We start from the raw sequence: 19,093 nt of genomic DNA, 5'->3' as shown, positions 1-19,093 counted from the left end.
TGACCTGTGGCCCTGCTGCCTGCTTTCTGGGTCTGAATGTTTTTCCCAACCCTGTCCTGTCATTCTCACCCTGTTCTGTCACCCTTGCCTCATTCTATCACCCCCATCTCTGTTCTATCACACCTACCCAAGCCTTGTCACTCCCACCTCCGTTCTGTCACTCCCTCCCCCATCCTATCACCTCATGCCCCATCCTGTCATCTCCACCCTGTCCTGGCATCCCTTCTCCTCCTGTCACCTGTATCCCCCTCATCCCACCATAGGTGCATGGTACACCCCAACGACTGCCCAGAATCCTGTCCAGAGGCTTCTTGCTTGTGCCAAGGCTCGACTAAGCTTTTGTGGATATTATGTGTTTATTGTCTTGTAGTCCTCCCAGTGAACCTTGTATTAGGTGGTGTTAACTATGTTTATAGACAGGACGGTGGGATCGTAGAATCTGAGTTACTATCTGAGGTCTGGAAGCTCTCTTGCAGGGCCAGTTCCCAAGCTGACAGGATGTAGAGGCTATGCCTTGGGGTACCCTTGTGTGGGAGGCAGTTATGTCCAACTCTAAGGCCAGAGCACTCACTTGGCAGGGCCAACACTCATTTGGGCTTCTGTTTGCCTGTCTTAACATCATGCCAGCTTGTGGAAGGTGCTGAGCTGAAACTTGCCTCTTGGGAGTGGGCTTGACAGATCTGCACAGATGGCCCCATGACCAATTTCCTAAGTACCTGATGACTTGAACTCAATGCAGATTTACTTATCAGTAGAATGAGGGCAACTTCCATGTGGGATAACTCACCTTGTTATTTATAGTTTCAGGAATGTAGAGGGTCAAATGTCTTCTTTAAAATGTCACTTGGCAAAGTCTGTCTGATAATAAAACGTCATTTGATTGTGTTTAGATTTCTAAGTTGGAAGAATCCCTTAGGAAGTCAGTGCTACAGATAGAACAGCTACAAAGGTAAGTTCCCCTCGTGAATACATAAACAAGGCTATCACCTGCCATGGTGCATTTGGTCGTCTTGCTCTCTCTGAGACGGCAGTCCCCAACCTTTTTGGCATCAGGAACTGGTTTTGTGGAAGACACTTTTTCTGCAGATCAGGGTGGAGGGAGACATAGTTTCAAGATGATTCAAACATATTGTATTTATTGTGCATTTTATTTCTATTGTCATTACATTGTAACCTATAATGAGGTAATCATCATTATGAAATTACTATTTTATATGAGTCTGCAAACAATTGATTTATTATGGTCTCTTTGCAGTCAAACCTGACTACTAATGTTAATCTGTATTTGCAGCTGCTCCCCAGTGCTAGCTAGCATCACCGCCTCAGCTCCACCTCAGATCATCAGGTTCTCATAAGAAGCGTACAACTTAGATCCCTCGCATGTGCAGTTTACAATAGGGTTTGCACTCATGAGAAACTAATGCCACTGCTGCTCTGACAGGAGGAGGGGTTCAGACAGTAATGCAAGTGATGGGAAGTGTCTGTAAATATAGATTAAGCTTTGCTTGCTCACCTGCCACTCACCTCCTACTGTGCAGCCTGGTTCCTAACAGGCCAAGGACCAGTACTGGTCCCTGGCCCTGGGGTTGGGGACACCTGCTCTAAGACAAAGAATGAAAGATGGCTACAGATGCAATAACCCAGGGAGCAGAAGAAAGAGCACTTGCAGTTACTAGAAACTTCTGTCAGAGCAAAACTGCTGTGGGAAAACCACAGGGAAGATAAAGGAGACAAAAAAGAAAGTGAAAAACAGAGGAATGAATCCCCTTGAGGTGGCTTACCAGTGACTCCAGAGGCAGTGGAAAGGGACTGGGAGGATAGTAGACACCACAGGCCCATCCAGAGTGACCCAAGACAGCTTGGTAGCATCCCTTCTTGCCAGGAGTTACAGCTGTTTGTGAAAGGTAATATGTGTGGCATGTTCTGTGTGTAAAGGCCCTACAGTGAGTAGGTGATTCGTTTTAGGAAGACATACCCAAAGTTGCTAGCTTCACCAAAAATGGCAACTAAAAGTATTATATTTCCATAATTGGAAAACCTAGCCACTTAAAATTCTCATTTCTTGGCCATTTTAGCCAGTCAGTGTCCTTATCATTTGCATCTGTTCTGAGTGCACTTTTAATGCATTTAATGTTCCTGGAAGTTGTAATTAGTGCTGTGCCATGGTTGAGTACACACAGTGACACATAGATGTCGTGCATCTTGCATTCAGCGAGACCTTCTGTCTTGTGAAATACATTATAGCTTCCTGTTAAACTTTCTGACATGTTGAATAGTCACAAGTCCCAGTTTGATGCTTTCATATTAACTTGGAGGTTGAGTCGTCGATAGCCGGGTAGGTGCTCCTGTCTCCCACTGGCTGTGTGTGCAGGGGTGAGCCCTCCCAGTGTATGTGTGGGTACATATCTCCCCATTGTGTCTGGCAGCTGACCTGGCATGACCACATTAGGGCTAGGAAGGAAGCTGTGGCCTGTTGCGCTGGCTAGCGGCCCTGCTCCTGATACATGCTTCTGCTGGCCTGTCTGGTGAAAAGGACCTCTTCCTGCTGTCATGATTTCGATAGTGAAGGGTGCATTCCAGGGGTCAACAAATGCCAGGTCAAATGCGGCCCGTGGTGTATTTTCATATAACCATCAAGCTGAGATTGGCTTTTGCATTTTAGAGGATTGTAAACACACTGTGGCGGAGACTTTACATGGCCAGAAAACTGCCTACATTTAATAGCTAGTCCTCTACAAAAGGGTTGGCAAATCCTTGCTTTACGGTATCACAAGAGGAAAGACAGATGCTTGTAATGTATCTAAGTGTGGAATTGCTTTGATTTGTTCTCCTTGATGTACACTTTGCTTTCTTTCTGTGGACTCATATTTTTCGTTAATTCTATAAAATTCCTGGCCATTGTCTTTTCAGGTATTGCGTTCTTGCATCCCCTGCCCCAGTCTGCTACTCTGTTCTCATGTCCCTGGACCTTCTGCTATGATCTCTGTCTTCTTAGGTCACCTGGACACACCCTGGGCTGTTTCTTCCAGCAGCTTCCTGATCTTCTAGTTAAGCTGCTTACCTTCTCCGTTGAGTTTTCATTCAGTACTGAGCATTCCTCTCATTTTTACTATTTGGAAAATGGTGTTTGCTCACTGTTGTATCTCCATCTTTTACTTATGTGTTTCACAGGCAGCCTTTTTATTTTCCTTACCTGATATCCTCAGGATCCACATCCTTCTTCTCTGCTTTCCCTGGAGGAGATGTGTTTCTGGTGTGATCTCAGGTGAGGTTGAGTGGGTCAGTCTCACTCGGTACACACCTGGTGTTGCCTGTGTTTTCCTCCAGCAAAAATTTTCATGTGCTCTGCCAACCAGGATCAGTTACCCCAAACACTGCTGCCCATACCCTGCCTTCCAGTCCTCTCTGTAGGAGGGTCCTTTTCAGAGGATCCAGGACACAGCCCTGCCAGACACAGAAGTATAAGGGGCTTCTACCCACCGTGGTCAGCTACTCACGCAGCCTGTCTTTACTGAGCATCAAGTGTGTTCCGAGCACTGTTCTGGGCTTTGGCAACTCAGAGTTAGCAGAACAAGCCAGACGCCTGCCTGCAGGGGACTTCTGTTTGGGGGACAGGAGGCAGAAAATGAGCTCATGTGTCAGGCGGGGACACATGCTGTCAGGCTAAATGACTCCAGATGAGGGGACCAAAAGGGGTGGTACCAGGGAGGGAGCTAGAAAGTGACCCTAGAGCCAAGGCCCAAGGCACTGAGTCACGTTACACAAGTACCCGTTCTTAGCTCACTTGACCCCAACCTGGATTTCTTGAGAGCAGACCATTCCATTTCAAATGCCAGTCCTTGGCCCAGCCCAACCAGTGTAGGTGGGTGCTCAGGGTGCCAAGGGGATGACCCGCCCTCCTCATCCGCCCCACCATGCCGCTTGGTGTGTCTGTGGAAGCACACATGCTCCCCAGCGTTCACACACACATCTCAGTGCATCCATCAGGCATGGTGGGGAACGTTAGGAGGACCTGGACACAGAGCTTGGAGGTGGCAGGATACGGCAGGACGTCTCTGCAACTGGCTGTGGAGATAGGTCAGGGTTGCTAGACTGGATAGAATGATCAAGCAGTCTGTCCAGATTTCTCTTGCTGGCCTTTAAAAACTAGAATGTTAGTGGCTCCTGCTGTCATGTCCTAATTCTGTACCTTTAACTCCTGTGGTGACCATTTGTTCAGTGACGTTGCAGCTGAGGGAACCAGTGGTGTGAATGACAAAAAGCATTGGTTTCCCTTTGCTTTCAGGGTTCCGAGGAGCAGGGCAGTGGACTAGCAGAGAACAGACCAGCAGAGCATCTGGAGAGCTGTTAGAGTATGCAAAGTGCCTTTGGCTGATTCAGAGCCCTCTTATTTTTTCAATTGAAAATATTTTGTGGGAAGTGCTTTCGTATGCCTCAGTTCAGTCCCTTTTCTCGTATGAGAGCATCACAACAAATAGCCTTCAGCACAATAAAAATTACTGTTTCAAGTAAGTAACAGATTGCAGGAAGGAAAAGCATATAGAGATACGTGCTGCTGAGTCACACTGACTGTGCACTGACGTTGGGGTGTTTTGCCATCGCTCTTCCAGCCAAGCTGCATGGATGCCTGCTGCTGCCCCCTCACACATCAGCCCCCAACAGGTGTGTGGGTTTGGGGGATGGTGCAAGAACTTGCAGAAATCATGGGACCCACGGGCCCTTCCTGTGGACACTTCTGCCTCTCTTTTCCCATCCCATCCACTCTCCAAATCCCAAAATTTTGCTAATCCAGATACTGGACAACTTCCTGGGCATCTGGCTCTCTTTGACACTCATATCATGTCCCCATGAGGCTCAGGTCCCCAGATCAAGTGTGTGATCCAGGCAGATGACCCAATGCCTAATTTTCTAGCCCATGAGTGGGGGCCCCTCACACGGCAAACTTCTCTATACTGGCAGAAACCTTTGTGTATCATATCTGACCCGTGTCCAGTTTGTATCTGCCTGATCATAACTCTGGTACTGGGAACCCAACTTGTATTCTCCCTAGCGTTCTAGGGAACACCCAGTGGGGGCAGCCCCTGGCTCTTCAGATGGAAGGTACACATTCAGTACACCACTGTGACAGGAAACAAGTTCAAAGAGTATTACTTATAGATGCTGGGCAGGGGAGGTCGTGTGAGTTGGTGGTGGGGGAGTGGTTTTCTGATGTTTTTCCGCAGGTCACATGAGACAGGAATGAGAGACAGAGAGAAACCTGTGGGTCAGCACCTTTATTGGGGCCCAGGGTGTTGATCCAAACAGGTTTCCCATGGGGAGTTTTCATTGGTAGGTTTAGAGCCAACAGGCAGGAGTTCTGCAGGGTCACACTGTGACTGAGAGGGCTTCAATGGTGGCACATCTGCACAGTCTATGCAGGTGTGGGTCAGCGAGACCAGCCAAGTAGGTTGTATCCTGCTATCCCACAGGAAGGTAATCATGGGACCATGGTGGAAGAAGCTGGGTGTCCAGATTAACCAAATTGGAGAACTGAGACAGGGTGGAGAACTGGAAGCTTTGTTGGGTGACAGCCTTGCTTGGTGTTAATAAGAGCTGACAAGGTGTCCCTGCCCTCTGGAGGCTCTCGTGCAGCGAGCTCCAGACAGTTAGCAGAGTGGGGAGGAACCATCTGGAGGGAGAAGCAGCATATACAGAGCGCGAGAGCGTGGGAGGGAGCTGCACATGCTGTGTGTGCCTGATGGGAGGGCCTCTGTGTTCTGGGTTCTGTGTTCTGCATTTGATCTGCAGATGGGGGTGGCCCTCAAGAGGTTGAGGGAGGGGAATGACAGTGACCCAGATCTGCCATGGACTAAGCTCAGACTGCATCACAATGCTAGATGCAGACTGAGCATTATATGTGGTCTTGTGTGTGTTTAAATGATGTTATTTGATTAGACAAGACTGGGCTCCATTATTGCTTTTTCCTGTGTATTTAACAGAGTGGAGTTGATGAAAGTTGATCTCACACCTTCCCCAGTGAGAAAAGTAAGTACATCTGCTATGCTGCTTGTTCTCCATGTACCAATACTAGATATTTTCCGTTTTCTCAGCACTAGTGAACTTCACCATTTGTGTAACTGGAGACAGGCTTCTAACAGGGCCTCTTTGTTGTAGCTGGCCCCAGGGGGTGAGGGAGTTGGGCTTCAGTTAGGAACTAGGTACTAAAAGACCATTAGGAGAACACTTCCTGCTGCCCGTATGGCCAGGACTGCAGCTGAAACTGGAGGAACGGAAGCACACGGGGAGGATAGCAGGGTCTCAAGCTGGTTCCATGCTGGTCCTGCGCTGGTGTTGAGAAGCAGCAGCAGGACTGGTGGCCCTGTGCTTCGCCTGCTTACACTGTAGTCTCAGGAAGTGACAGAAACATGCTGAAGGAAAAAAACAATAAATTTGTCAGCCCAAGAAAAGAATTGGGTCAGAAATGGGAAGGACTCTGAAAAACAGAAAGCAACGGTTTCAAATTGGAGAGAAACAAGACCAGAGAAAGCCTGGTCAGAACTCTAGAATGCCCCAAGTATGTATCCCTTCACCTGCCCAGGGGGTAGAGCATGGTCTCAGATGTACCAAGTGAGCCATATGTCAGGCCGTTCTGAAAAGTCAGGGAGAAGCCAGTGCTTAGGCAGGACCAGGGACAAGAAGAGCATCAAGGCAAGAGGGACCAAGGAGCAAAGGCGGGAAAGTCGAGTGTGTCTGAGGGTATTAATGTGGTGCACATTTACTTATTAGTGTCCGTGTTTGTTTATTTAATCTGTATATTACATGAGGTTGTTCTGTATAGAGCTGTTCCAGCCCATTATTAATGCACATTCAGTCTTCCTCATAGCCCTAAGAACAGACACTGTTATGTGCACTTACCAGTAAGGAATAACATTCATTTCCAAGAAATTGCCTGGAACCAGATTGTGGAGGAACTGAATTCCAGTATATAAAGGTGGAATGTTATAGGGAGTGAAGAGCCCTTCACCACTTGGGTGGAGGAGGAGCCCCAGTTCCTAGACAGGTGGTTCAAGCACAAGCCTCCTCTCTTGCCCAACTCACCTCCCAGCCCCTCTCGCCCACACCCACTCCAGCAGCACCGAGGGACACCTTTCATTGGTGCTCTGTCTCCTCTTCAGGCCTTACTAGAAGCTTTCACAGAACCCCCCTCCTGGTCCCCTGCAGGTCCCCACCACTTGTCTTGGCTCCTCGAGGCTGAACCTCTGCTTCCTGCTATCCTTTGTTATCCTCAGACCTTCTTTCAGGGATCAATTCACAGCTTCCAAGTCCCACAGCTTAACGAGGAAGAACTCTTGCCGGTCAGGTCACCCTCCTGGGTTTCCTTAGGAGCTGGGTAATTGGGTGAGGGCAGAGAAGACTCAAGACTGGCAGGCAAAACCACTGGGTGTTACTTTGGAAGTTGTTGCTGAAGGACCAGAATGCAGTGAATCAGAATTCCAAAGTGAGGTGCTAGACCAGTCATCAGCAAACTTTTCCTGAAAAAAGCAAGATAGTAACCAATGTGCACAACTGCAGACCCCATAGTTTCAGATGCAGCTGCTCAACTGTCACTGAACTGCGGAAGCAGCTACAGGTGGTGTGGAAGAAAATGGGTGCCGCTGTGTCCCAATAAAACTATGTGCAAAACAGGCTGTGGGCCATAGTTTGCCAACTCCTGCTACACTAGAATACGAATTTTCAAGAAAAATGACCTACAACTAGTTTTTTACCTCCAGGCTTCTTGTCACCCCTGGAGTGGGTGTGTGTAGGGGATTCTTTGGAGAGAACTGCTTTGCTCCCTCTCACTTGGCCCCCATGGTGGGGTAGAGTGAGAAGTGCTCCTGGCAACCAGGCCTGAGCAGGTCCTGGAGAGACTACTCAGACTGTCTGCATGGGCTGGGGTCCCCCCTCTGGCTGTGGAGAGCAGTGTGCAGGCCCCTCTTGAGGTGCATATCCCACTCCAGAGGTGCGCAGAGGGGAGGGCCGCAGTGTGGGGGTCTCAGGGGTAAACTCTGAAGAAGCAGAGGCTGTGCAACAGCCAGCCTAGAAGGGGCAACACTGCCCTGTGAGAGTTCCTGTGGGGGCCTGGGGGGGCCTGGGAGTTCCTTTCTCTCCTTTCTCCTCCCTGGCCTGCCTCCGCTGCTCTGAGCCTGGGGTTCCCCAGCTGCTGCTGCTGGAGAGGAGGTGAAGGCAGAGAACAAGGCCACCACTCTCCTGGCAGAGACACCTTGGGAAGGCAAGAGAAGCTTCCTCCAGGGGAGGTGGGAATGTTGCTGATGGTGTCAGGCTTGACAAATGACTCTGAACCCAGGCTGTGAGCCTCACATGAACACAGGACTTCCGACTTAGTAAATTGACCAGTGTTACGGATCTTTTTCAAAGGTAAAATCATGACTCACAAATATAATGTGAATCCCTTTCAAGTATTTTCTTGATCTCATGAGTTAATGAGGGAATCCAGCAAAATGTGAAAACTGGTTTGAAGGAGAATCCAAGGCGCAAACACATGCACAGGAAGCGAGGAGTGTGGACCTGAGCCCTCCACGTGCTGCATCCAGTGTCCATACCCAGCTGAGGCCGCCACAGCCCTTGGATGAGAAGCATCCTCACCACTGTCTTGTGCATCTCGCAGCTGTGAGTCAGTGCCAGGACCAGGAAGGCACAGCGCTTGGCACTGGAGAAGTCCACCCAAAATCAGCACATTTCAAAGAGGAGGTGATGTTGGGGATGATTAGGATGAACTGCACTGAAGACATCATAGTTGAAGGGAGGATTCAGAAAAGATGGGCTAGAAGTGCTTTGGGCAGGTGGGAAGACATACCAGAACCTACCCTGAGGAGGCAGGCAGAGGCTGCAGCACAGGAAGAAAAACTTCTGATTTCTCAAGAGTCTGTCTTGTGGTGTGGTTGAGGTCACAGTATCACATGGACAGAAAGTGCCAAGTGGACAGTTACGTGGAAAGGTAGCCTGTGGGCAGCACAGGAGTCACTTGAGGCAGAGGGACCAGACTTCCCAGGGTTGGAGTCTTGCTGCTGAGCTGGAGTGAATGACAGGCAGGGCAGGATTAGGGTGTGGCAGAGGGGACTCCTGGAATGGGGCCGCCCCTGAGCAGGTGAAGAGGCCACGAAGACAGAGACTTTCATGGTGGATTGGAGGTGTCTGAGGATCAAAGGATCTGGGAGATGATTGTGACAGGATACAGGTACCAGGAAGACAAGTGGCAGAGGTTGTAACAGGCTCAGTGGTTGGTGAGGGCAGAGCTGAGGGATTGACTAGGTGAGGCAAGGAGTCTGGAAATGGAGATACCAGCAGTGGATGGGGATCCACTGCTCCCAGGGACGGTGGCTAGAGATAGCATCTTGCCAATGTCCCCAGGTCCCTCCCTCTGAGAGGCAGGAGAGGCCTCTATCACCAGCCTCATGACCTGGGCTGGCAGCTGACTGTTAGCCTCCTGCAGGTCAAGCAAGGATGGTGGCAGTGCCTGCCTTATGGTTGCTGGGTGGAGTGGAGGGTGAGCTTTGAGCAGCATTAGCACCACCCTGTCCTTCAAACATCTAGCTTTTAAGATGACAAAATGATGCAGCCAAGTTGAGGAATTGCTCAGGATTTTACATTTTCTAACATCAGCCAAGAACTTTACTTTTCTCTCTTCTGAAAGGCTTAGACTTAGTGAAGTCCTTTTCCCAATCAGTATTTTAGGCCCTGGTGGGACAGAGGAAATTAAACAGGTAACACCCCTCTGACACCTGTCCCGACCTTGTGGGGCCTGCATTCCAGCTGAAGATGACAAGAACTCAGAAGTTGAAGCTCTGGGATATGTGTTCTTAATAAGCAATGTGATTCTGAATGTCATAGGTGACAATATTGGAATTTTATCCATTGTTTTATTTTTGCATACTTAGCCTGTGATAGCATCTGGCCCTACGAGAATCTCCTTGATTAGTCCACCTCAAGATGGATGCATGGGTGAGTAAAACTTCCTGTAAACTTACCTCAACTCCATACACATATCGATTAAAGTATGTTCTCTGAAAAGTCATGTGTCAGAAGTTACCCAGGTGAGGTTACAATCTACCAAAGTGGTGCAGCTATTGACTCTTTTTGGGAGAAGCTCTTGTGATTACCATTTAACGAGTTGTTCCTTTGCATTCCGTCTCCTTAGTTTTAAACAAAAATGTGACTGAGTTTGCTTACTGGTAATTGACTCTGGATTGCTGGTGCATTTCCAGACTGACTATCCTTCCCCAGCTGGCTCAGGCCCTTCCTCACTCCTAGTCTGGGGAGCATTCCTGGTACTGGTTCCTCCCCCATAGGCTCTTCTCACTATCCCACTACTCCTCCCAAAGTGTGAGGTTTTCAGCCATTCTCTTCCGGTGTGGGTGCCCTCATTAGCAGGTGGAAGTAACCCTAGGGTGCTCACTGTGGAAGTACAGAGATCTGGGCAGATTCCCCTGCCCTATCCTGCATGTGGGTATGTACACTAAACACAAGAATGTCAGACCATACCTGCCGTTTCCCTGATATACCCACACTTACCTCTAGGGTCACTTTTAACAGCTGCTTTCTGTTCCATCCCATGGTTGACAGTGTTTGACCAGGATATGTGTAGTGTTTCTAGAGGTTTGCCATTTTTGTACATAGATAACTGTCCTCACTAGATTCTCCTATTAGCATACATTTCTAGAAGGTCATAGGGAACACCTAAACTCTCTTAATGCTTTTGATGTATGTTGACAAGTTATAAGAGTATTGCTCTGTTCTACTCCACCAACAGGCTAAGAGCACCACGAATGTCCTTCTCGACAATACCCACTTTGTTTATGCATTTCTTCTTTGCCAATCTGAAAGGAAAAAGTCATTTTGATTTTCATTTCTGTGACTGTTAATGATTCTGAATGTTTTAATTTTATTCTGTGTGTGTGTGTGTGTGTGTGTGTGTGTGTGTGTGTGTGTGTTTTCTTTTTTTTGAGTCAGTTTGCCTAGGCCAGAGTACAATGGCTTGATCATAGCTCACCACAGAGTTATCCTCCCCTCCTGAACTCAAGTGATTCTTCTGCCTCAGCCTCCCAGCTTCCAAAGTAGCTGAGACTACAGGCTCATGCCACCATGGCCAGCTAATTTTTAAAATTTTTTTTCATAGAGAAGAGGTCTCACTATGTTGCCCAGGCTGGTCTCGAATTCCTGGGATCAAGCAATCTTTTCTTGTGTTTTTTTCTATGAATTGTCTGTTTTTGCTCTTTGCCCTTTATTTATATGAAGTCCTCAGTATATTGGCCTTTTACCCAGTTTGCTTTGTAATTATGTATTTGACTTTTGAATTTGAGAAACGTAACATTTTTATGTACTAAAATCTATTCTTATCCTTTGTATTTCATAGGTTTTTGTGCTTAGGTAGGTTTTTTCACATATCCAAATCATTTTCTCCTAGTTGAGTTGTTTTTGAAACTTAATTTTTTTAGAGAAGTTTTAGGTTCACAGCAAAATTGAAAGGAGGGTGCAGAGACTTCCCATATACCTCCTGCTCCCACATATGCATAGCCTCCTCTGTTTTAAACACTCCCCCACAGAGTGGTCCATTCGTTAAAGTTGATGAACCTACATTGACATATTATCATGCAAAGTCCATAGTTTACATTAGACTTTACTCCTAATGTCATACATTCTATGGGTTTGAACAAACTTATAATGGTATCTATCCACGTCTGTGGTATCATACAGAGTATTATCACTGTCCCAAAAAGCCTCTGTGTTCCACCTATTCATCCCCAATTCCCAACCTCCCTCAACCTTTGGCAGCCTCTGATATTTTTACTGTCTCCATAGTTCTGCTTTTTCCAGATTGTCATATAGTTGGAATCATACAGTATGTAGCTTTTTCAGATTGGCTTTCACTTAGTAATATGCACTTAGTTTCCTCCATATCTCCTCGTGGCTTGATAGCTCATTTTTTAGACACTGAATAATATTCCATTGTCTTGGTATATCACCATTTATTTATTCATTAATCTGCTGAAGGACATCTTGGTTGCTTCCAAATTTTGGAGTAAAGCTACTATAGATGTCTATGTGCCAGGTTTTTGTGTAGGCATGTTTTCAACTCCTTTGGGTAAATATCAAGGAGTGTTATTACGGATCAGATGGTAAGAGTGTGTTTAGATTTTAAAGAAACTGCCAAACTATCTTCCAAAGTGGCTGTACCACTTTGCATTCCCACAAGCAGTAAATAGGAGTTCCTGTTGCTCCACATCCTCACCAGCATTTGGTGTTATCATTATTCTGGGTTTTGATCATTCTAATAGGGATGTAGAGTATCTCATTGTTTTAATTTGCATTTCACTGGTAACGACTCAGAGCTTCTTTTTATATGCTTATTTTCCATCTCCATATCTTCTTTGCTAAAGCATCCATTAAGGTCTTAGGCCTATTTTTTTAGTTGGGTTGTTTCTTATTGTTGAATTTTAAGCGTTCTTTGTATATATTTGATAGCAATCCTCTATCAGATGTGTCTTTTGCAGGTATTTTCTCACAGTCTGTGGCTTGTCTTCTCATTATTCTTGACATTGTCTTTCACAGAGCAGAATTCTCCTAGTTTTTAATGTTTTTCTTTTTTCAAATTCTTCAAAGTTTATCTTGAGGTATATTATGAGTATCCTGTGTGGTTTTTAATGATTAATTTTGAAAATACTTCAAGCACATAGAAAATTTATAAGAACGGTATAAAAAAACTCCCTTACCCAGATTCGCCAACTGTTAATATTTTGCTTCATTTCCTCCCTGTTATCATTGGTGCTCTCTGAACCACTGAGAGCATGTTATAGATGTGATGCCCGAGCATCCCTAAAAACAGGAATATTCTTCTACAAAATCACCTGCAGCTCATGCCAGGGATCCACAGTGGCACACTCTGCCATTCCATCAGCTGTTACAGAGTCTCATGTGAAGGCAAACTACATCTAACTATAGCATCTCTTCTGTCTCCTTGGGACTGGAACATTCCCTTACACCTCTTCTGTCTCCTTGGGACTGGAACATTCCCTTACACTTCCTGCTTCTTTTTCTCAATAGTTTTCAAGAATAGAGATATTTAATTCTGAAGGGTAACCTATTACTCGGGTTTTCTTGTGTTTCCTCATGAGACCAGACCATTCTCTCCTGGCAGGAATACCCCAGAAATGCTCCTGTTCTTCTCAGCACATCACATCAGGGCACATGAGGATGACCTGTTTTACCACAGAGACGTTAACCGTGGTCACCTGGCTCCTCCATGAGGATGCTCACCTCGGCCACCTGACCACACTGGCGTCTATTAGTTCACTGTAGTCACACTGTCTCCTGCAATGGATAAATATCTTGTCGAGAGAAAGTCTGAGATGACACTGACATGCTCTTCCTCATCAGTCGTCACCCCACCACAACTGCTGCTCTGGTGACTGCCTCGTAGTGGTCTTTTTACTTCCACAATTTCTTCGATGTATATTGTCTCTCTACTCTAAACAAGAGCTTTCCCTTGTATGCAATTCACTTATCTATGCATTTACCAGTTTATAACAGCATGGATTTATAAATGTTTGTTATGTTCAATGGCTACTTTTTCTGCTCAAATTGTCCCCAATATGGTTGTGTGCAAAATGCTTTTTAAAAATGTCAACCAGGAATTCTGTGTCCAGTGGAATTATTTTAAAATGAAGACAAAATAGAGATATTCACAGAGTGATAAAAACAGAATTCATTGCTAACAGACCTGCCCTATAGGAAATGTAAATGAAGGTGTTTAGGCTGAAGGGAAATGATACTACACAGTGACATCAATCCACTAGAAGGAATGAAGAGCATCAGAAATAGTAAACGTGGATGAGTATAAGAAACTGTATTAAGCCGGGCTTGGTGGCTCAGCCTGTAATCCCGCGCCTTTGGGAGGCTGAGGTGAGTGGATTGCCTGAGCCCGCGGGTTCGAGAACCACCTGGGCAGTGAGACCTCATCTCTACAATAAATCAAAAAATCAGCTGGGCGTGGTAGCGCATGCCTGTAATTCCAGCTACTGGGAAGGCTGAGGCGGAAGGATCACCGGAGCCCAGCAGTCGAGGCTGTGGTAGCCGGGAGCGGCCACTGCACTCCAGTCTGGGCAACAGAGTGAGACTCCAACTCAAAAAAAAAACAGAAACTATATTGCCAGGCTCGGTGGCAACTGTATTGCCAGGCTCGGGTTCGAGACCTCCCTGGGCAGGCAAGACCTCATCTCTACAATAAATAAAAAAAAAAAATTAGCCGGGCATGGTAGCGTGCGCCTGTAGTTCCAGCTACTTGGAAGGCTAAGGCGGAAAGGATTGCCAGAGCCCAGCAGGTTGAGGCTGCAGTGGCCGGGAGCGGCCACTGTATTCCAGTCTGGGTGACAGTGAGACTCCAACTCAAAAAAAAAAAAAAAAAACCAACTGTATTTTAGTCCTTTGTCTTCGCTTCATTACTTTACAAAACATAAAGTTGAAGCAACAATTATAACATTGTATTGTTCAGACTGGAACATAAGTAGATGTAATATATATGACAACCCAAAAGGGAAGGGAAGAGGTAGAACTATGCTGGAGCAAAGCTGCCGGATTTCACTAGAATTAAGTCAGTATTAACTAGAATTAGACTTTTTTTAGAGCAACCACAACAGACATAACCAAAAAATACAGTTAAAAAAATCAACAAGAATTTAAAAGTTACATTGTGAAGCATTTGTTAAACACAAAAGGCAGATTAGAGAGAAAAAGAGACATGAGATAAATAGACAATAAATAGCAAAATGGCAGGTGTAAATCAAACCATATCAATACTTACATTAAATGTGAAAAGGCACTTCACTCTATCAAAAGGCAGAGATTGTCAGACTAAATAAAGCAAGATGTGGCTGGGTGTGGTGTCCCATGCCTGTAATCCCAGAACTTTGGGAGGCTGAGGTGGGAGAATTGTTTGAGCCCCAGAGTTTGACACCAGCCTGGGCAACATATTGAGAACTCATCTCTATAAAAAATACAAAAATTATCTGGGTGTGGTGGCACATGCCTGTAATTCCAACTACTCAGGAGACTGAGGTGGAAGGATCACCTAAGCCCAGGAGGTCAAGACTGTGGGGAGCCGGAATCACACCACTACACTCCAGCCTGGACAACAGAGTGAGACCCCCCCCCAAAAGATAAAGCAAGATATAAATATATGATGTTTATAAGAGACTATACTTTATATGCAACATTAAAAATGAGTTCAAAGTAAAAGGATGGAAAAGACAGTCTACAAACAGTATGGTTGATAAAGAGAGCTAGAGTAGTTGTACTAATATCAGACAAAATAGACTTTAGGGCAGAGATTTTTGCTAGGGACAAGAGGGAGGAATTTAGAATGACAAGAGGGTGAGTATGTCAGAAAGATATACCATTTATAAATGTATACATGTTAAACAGAGCATCAAATACAATAAACAAAAACTGACAAAATTGAAAGGAGAAAAAGACAGTTCAACACTTTTAGAGATTTCAGTACTCTTCTGAGTTTGGTAGAATAGCTAACAAGGAAAGATGTAACAAGAAACAGGAACAAAAAAAGATAAAACATAGAAAACAACAAAGTGGTAGACAGAAATGTCACTACATCCATAATAACATAAAATGTGAATGGACTAAATACCTCAATAAAAAATCAGACTGGTATAAAAGAAAGATCCAACTGTATGCTGTCTATAAAAGATACACTTTAAATTCAAAGGCATAAATAGGGTAAAAGAAAAATTGCAGAAAAAGATATATCATGCAAACAGTAACCAGAAGAGCCCTGGGGTGGCCATTATTCATATCAGACAAAATGGATTTTAGGGTAAGAAATATTACTAGAGACAAAGAGGGTCATTTTATGGGTAGTAAAAGGATCAGCATGTCAGGAAGACAACAATTATTGGTGTATACACACCAAAAAAAGAGCATCCCCAAAATACATGAGGCAGAAACTTATAGAATTAAAAAGAGAAATTGTTAATTCAACAATTATTATCTCAATATTTCAATAGTCCACTCCCAAAAATTGTTAAAACAACTAGATAAATAAGTAGTAAGAAAATAGAAGACTCGAACAATACTGTTAACCAAATTGACTTGTCTGACAAATAGAGGCACCACCCATCAACAGTAGAATACACATTTTTTCCATGTGCAAATGAACATTCTTCAGAATAGACCATATACTAGGACATAAAAACAAGTTCCAATACATTTTAAAGAATTGGAATCATAAAAATATATACTTGACCACTGTGGAATTAAGTTGCAAATAAGCAGCAGGAAAAATCCAATAATACATATTTGGAATCAGTACAATTCAACCTAACCCATAGATAAAAGAAAAAAAATCACAAGAAACATTAGAAACTATCTTTAACTGATGAACATATAACATGTCAAAATTTATAGGATGCAGGTAAAGCAATACTTAGAGGGAAGCATATAGCTTTAAATGCTTATACAATATTAGAGAGAATATCTGAACTCTGAATCTAAGCTTCCACCTTAAGCTACAAGAAAATAAAGAAGTTGATGAAATAGAAAACAAAAACAATAGAGATCAGGGAAAAAGACACTGCATGCAAACTTAACTGACCAAGAAAAAATACAAACAACCAATATCAGGAATGGAAGAGGGATCATCACTGCAGACACCACAGATTTAATTAAATGGATTTATTATAGGGGAATATTATAAGCAACTCTATGTCAGAAAATTAGATAATTTACATGAAATGGACAAATTTCTAGAAAAAGACAAATTGCCAAATCTGACTCAAGAAGAATTATAAGGTTAGTAATACCCTGTATCAAACCCAAAGATAACACAAGAAAAAAAGGAAATACTGGCGTTGGTTGAAAATCACCCTCAGCTTTGGCCATGGTCGTGGGTAAGATTCAGCGCCTAGAGCCACTGGGGCCTCAGCTCACCGCCCATTGCCTTGTGTGCAAGGGTGAAACCCAGGCCCCGGCAGTCACTGCCACCCCAGACCCTGTGCCGCCACTTGCGGGGTCTGGCCTCTGATCCCTGACCTCCAAGCCTGTCTCCTCTCTGCAGGACACTGGCCTCCCCAGCCTGAGGCCAATGCCACTAGGACCGTGGAGGGAGATGGAGTCAGTTGTGCCCATGTTTCAAATAAAGTTGTGTCTCTAAAAAAATAATAATAATTGAGTAATATTCTTCATAAATATGTTTGAAATTCTTTAAAATATATATATTTAGTAACAAAAATCTAACAATATAGAAAAGAGATTATTTCCAAGTAGGGTTTATTCCAGGTGTTCAATGTTGATTTGACATCTGAAAATTGGTTAATATAATAAACTATATTAGTAGAATAAAGAACAAAAAAAGATCTTTCAATAGGAAAAGAATGTGACAAAATTCTACAATTATTCATGGTAGAAACTCTCAACAAACATGCAGTAGAAGGAAACTTCCTCAGCCTGATAAAGGACATCTTCAGAAAACCTGCAGCCAACATCATAATTAATGGTGAAAGATTGAATGTTTTTCTGAGATTAGGAACAAGTCAAAGTGTCTGCTTCAAACACTTTTATTCAACATTATACTGGAGGTTCTAGCTATTGCACCAAGACAAGAAAAAGAAGTTTAGGGCATATAGATTGAAAAGGAAAAAGCATAACTGTCTTTATTGATTAAATCATGATATTAAGGGACATCATGAATATCATAAGGGATCTATAAGAATATTACTATAGGCCAGGAGCAGTGGCTCAAGCCTGTAATCCCAGTACTTTGGGAGGCTGAGGTGAGAGGATTGCCTGACCCCACGGGTTCAAGAATAGCCTGGACAACTTGACGAGACCTCATCTCTACAATAAATTTTAAAAATGAGCCAGACGTGGTGATGTGCTCCTGTAGTTCCGGCTGCTTGGAAAGCTGAGGCAGAAGGATCACCTGAGCCCAGCGGGTTGACGCTGGGGTGACTATGAGTGTGCCACTGCACTCCAGCCTGGGCAACGGAGTGAGACTCCAACTCAAAAAAAAAAAAAAAAAAGAATATTACTATAAATAATAAGGTGGTAAGTTTATAGGATGCAAGACCAACATATAAAATCAATTGTATTTCTATATGCTAACAACAAACAATCTGAAATTGAAATTAATTGATTATAACTTAAGATTTTCTTCGTGGCTGTATTCTGTTTTATTGATCAATATATTCTTTCACAAATACCATACTATCTTGATTACTTTTGCTTTATAGTAAATTTTGAAATCAGATTATCTAAGACCTCTTTTTTCTTAATTTATCAGAATAGTTTTGGCTATTCCAAAATTTGCATTTCCTTTACATTTCCATATAAATTTTAGTATACTTTTGTCAAATTCTACAAAGAATGCCTCCCGGGATTTTGATAGGAAATTTATTGAGTCTGGGTATCAGTTTGGGAAAATTGCCGTCTTAACAATTTTAAGTCTTTCAGTTCATAGATGTGCTCTATCTGTTTCTCCATTTATTAGTGCTTCCGTAGTTCCTCTCAGGACTCTTGTAGTTTTCAGTGTACAGGTCTTTTAATTTGTTGATAAACTTATACTTAAGTATTTCATTATTTTTAATGGTAGAATTTTCTCCATTTAATTTTCATGTTGGTTATAGTTTGCATGGTGTGTCTTTTTTCATCCTTGTATTTTCAGGCTGTTTTGGTCTCTGAATCCGTGATATTCCTCTGAGGGGCAGCATAAGCTTTTGCTTTTTGATCTGTCTTTATAATCAGTACCTCCTGATTAGATTGTTTAGTCTCCTGGTGTTTAATATAACTATTAATATGGTTGGATCTATGCTTGTTGTCCTGCTGTTTGTTTTATATATGGCAGGATTTTTTATCTGTATCTTCTTAACTGCCTTTGTTTGCAGTAAATACTTTTAGTGTTCCTTTTTTATGGATTGAATTGTGTCCCCACAAAATGTATATAAAGATGTCCTAACCCCTAATGTAACTATATTTTGAGATAGGGCCTTTAAGAGGTAAAGTTATCCTAGAATGGAAGGGCTTAATTTAAAAAAAAAAAGAGAGAGAG

The 19,093-nt window shown here is 43.9% G+C and overlaps 1 protein-coding gene across 1 annotated transcript in view; it reads left to right on the top strand.

Annotated features, from left to right (window-relative positions):
• RNF212 (ring finger protein 212) overlaps positions 1 to 19,093 on the top strand; it is a 55,892-nt gene that overhangs the window by 28,229 nt on the left and 8,570 nt on the right. Inside the window, 6 exon segments of the mRNA XM_021710914.1 lie at positions 891 to 949; positions 4,444 to 4,508; positions 4,611 to 4,664; positions 5,981 to 6,024; positions 9,918 to 9,981; positions 10,558 to 10,685. Of these exon segments, the coding sequence (XP_021566589.1) occupies positions 891 to 949; positions 4,444 to 4,508; positions 4,611 to 4,664; positions 5,981 to 6,024; positions 9,918 to 9,981; positions 10,558 to 10,685 (414 nt within the window).

This window comes from Carlito syrichta, unplaced genomic scaffold, assembly GCF_000164805.1.
Source record: "Carlito syrichta isolate Samal-C Ts95f unplaced genomic scaffold, Tarsius_syrichta-2.0.1 Scaffold301644, whole genome shotgun sequence".
Lineage (NCBI taxonomy): Eukaryota > Metazoa > Chordata > Mammalia > Primates > Tarsiidae > Carlito > Carlito syrichta.
Note: the sequence above shows the minus strand (reverse complement) of the source record. Positions and strands in the feature narration are given on the sequence as shown.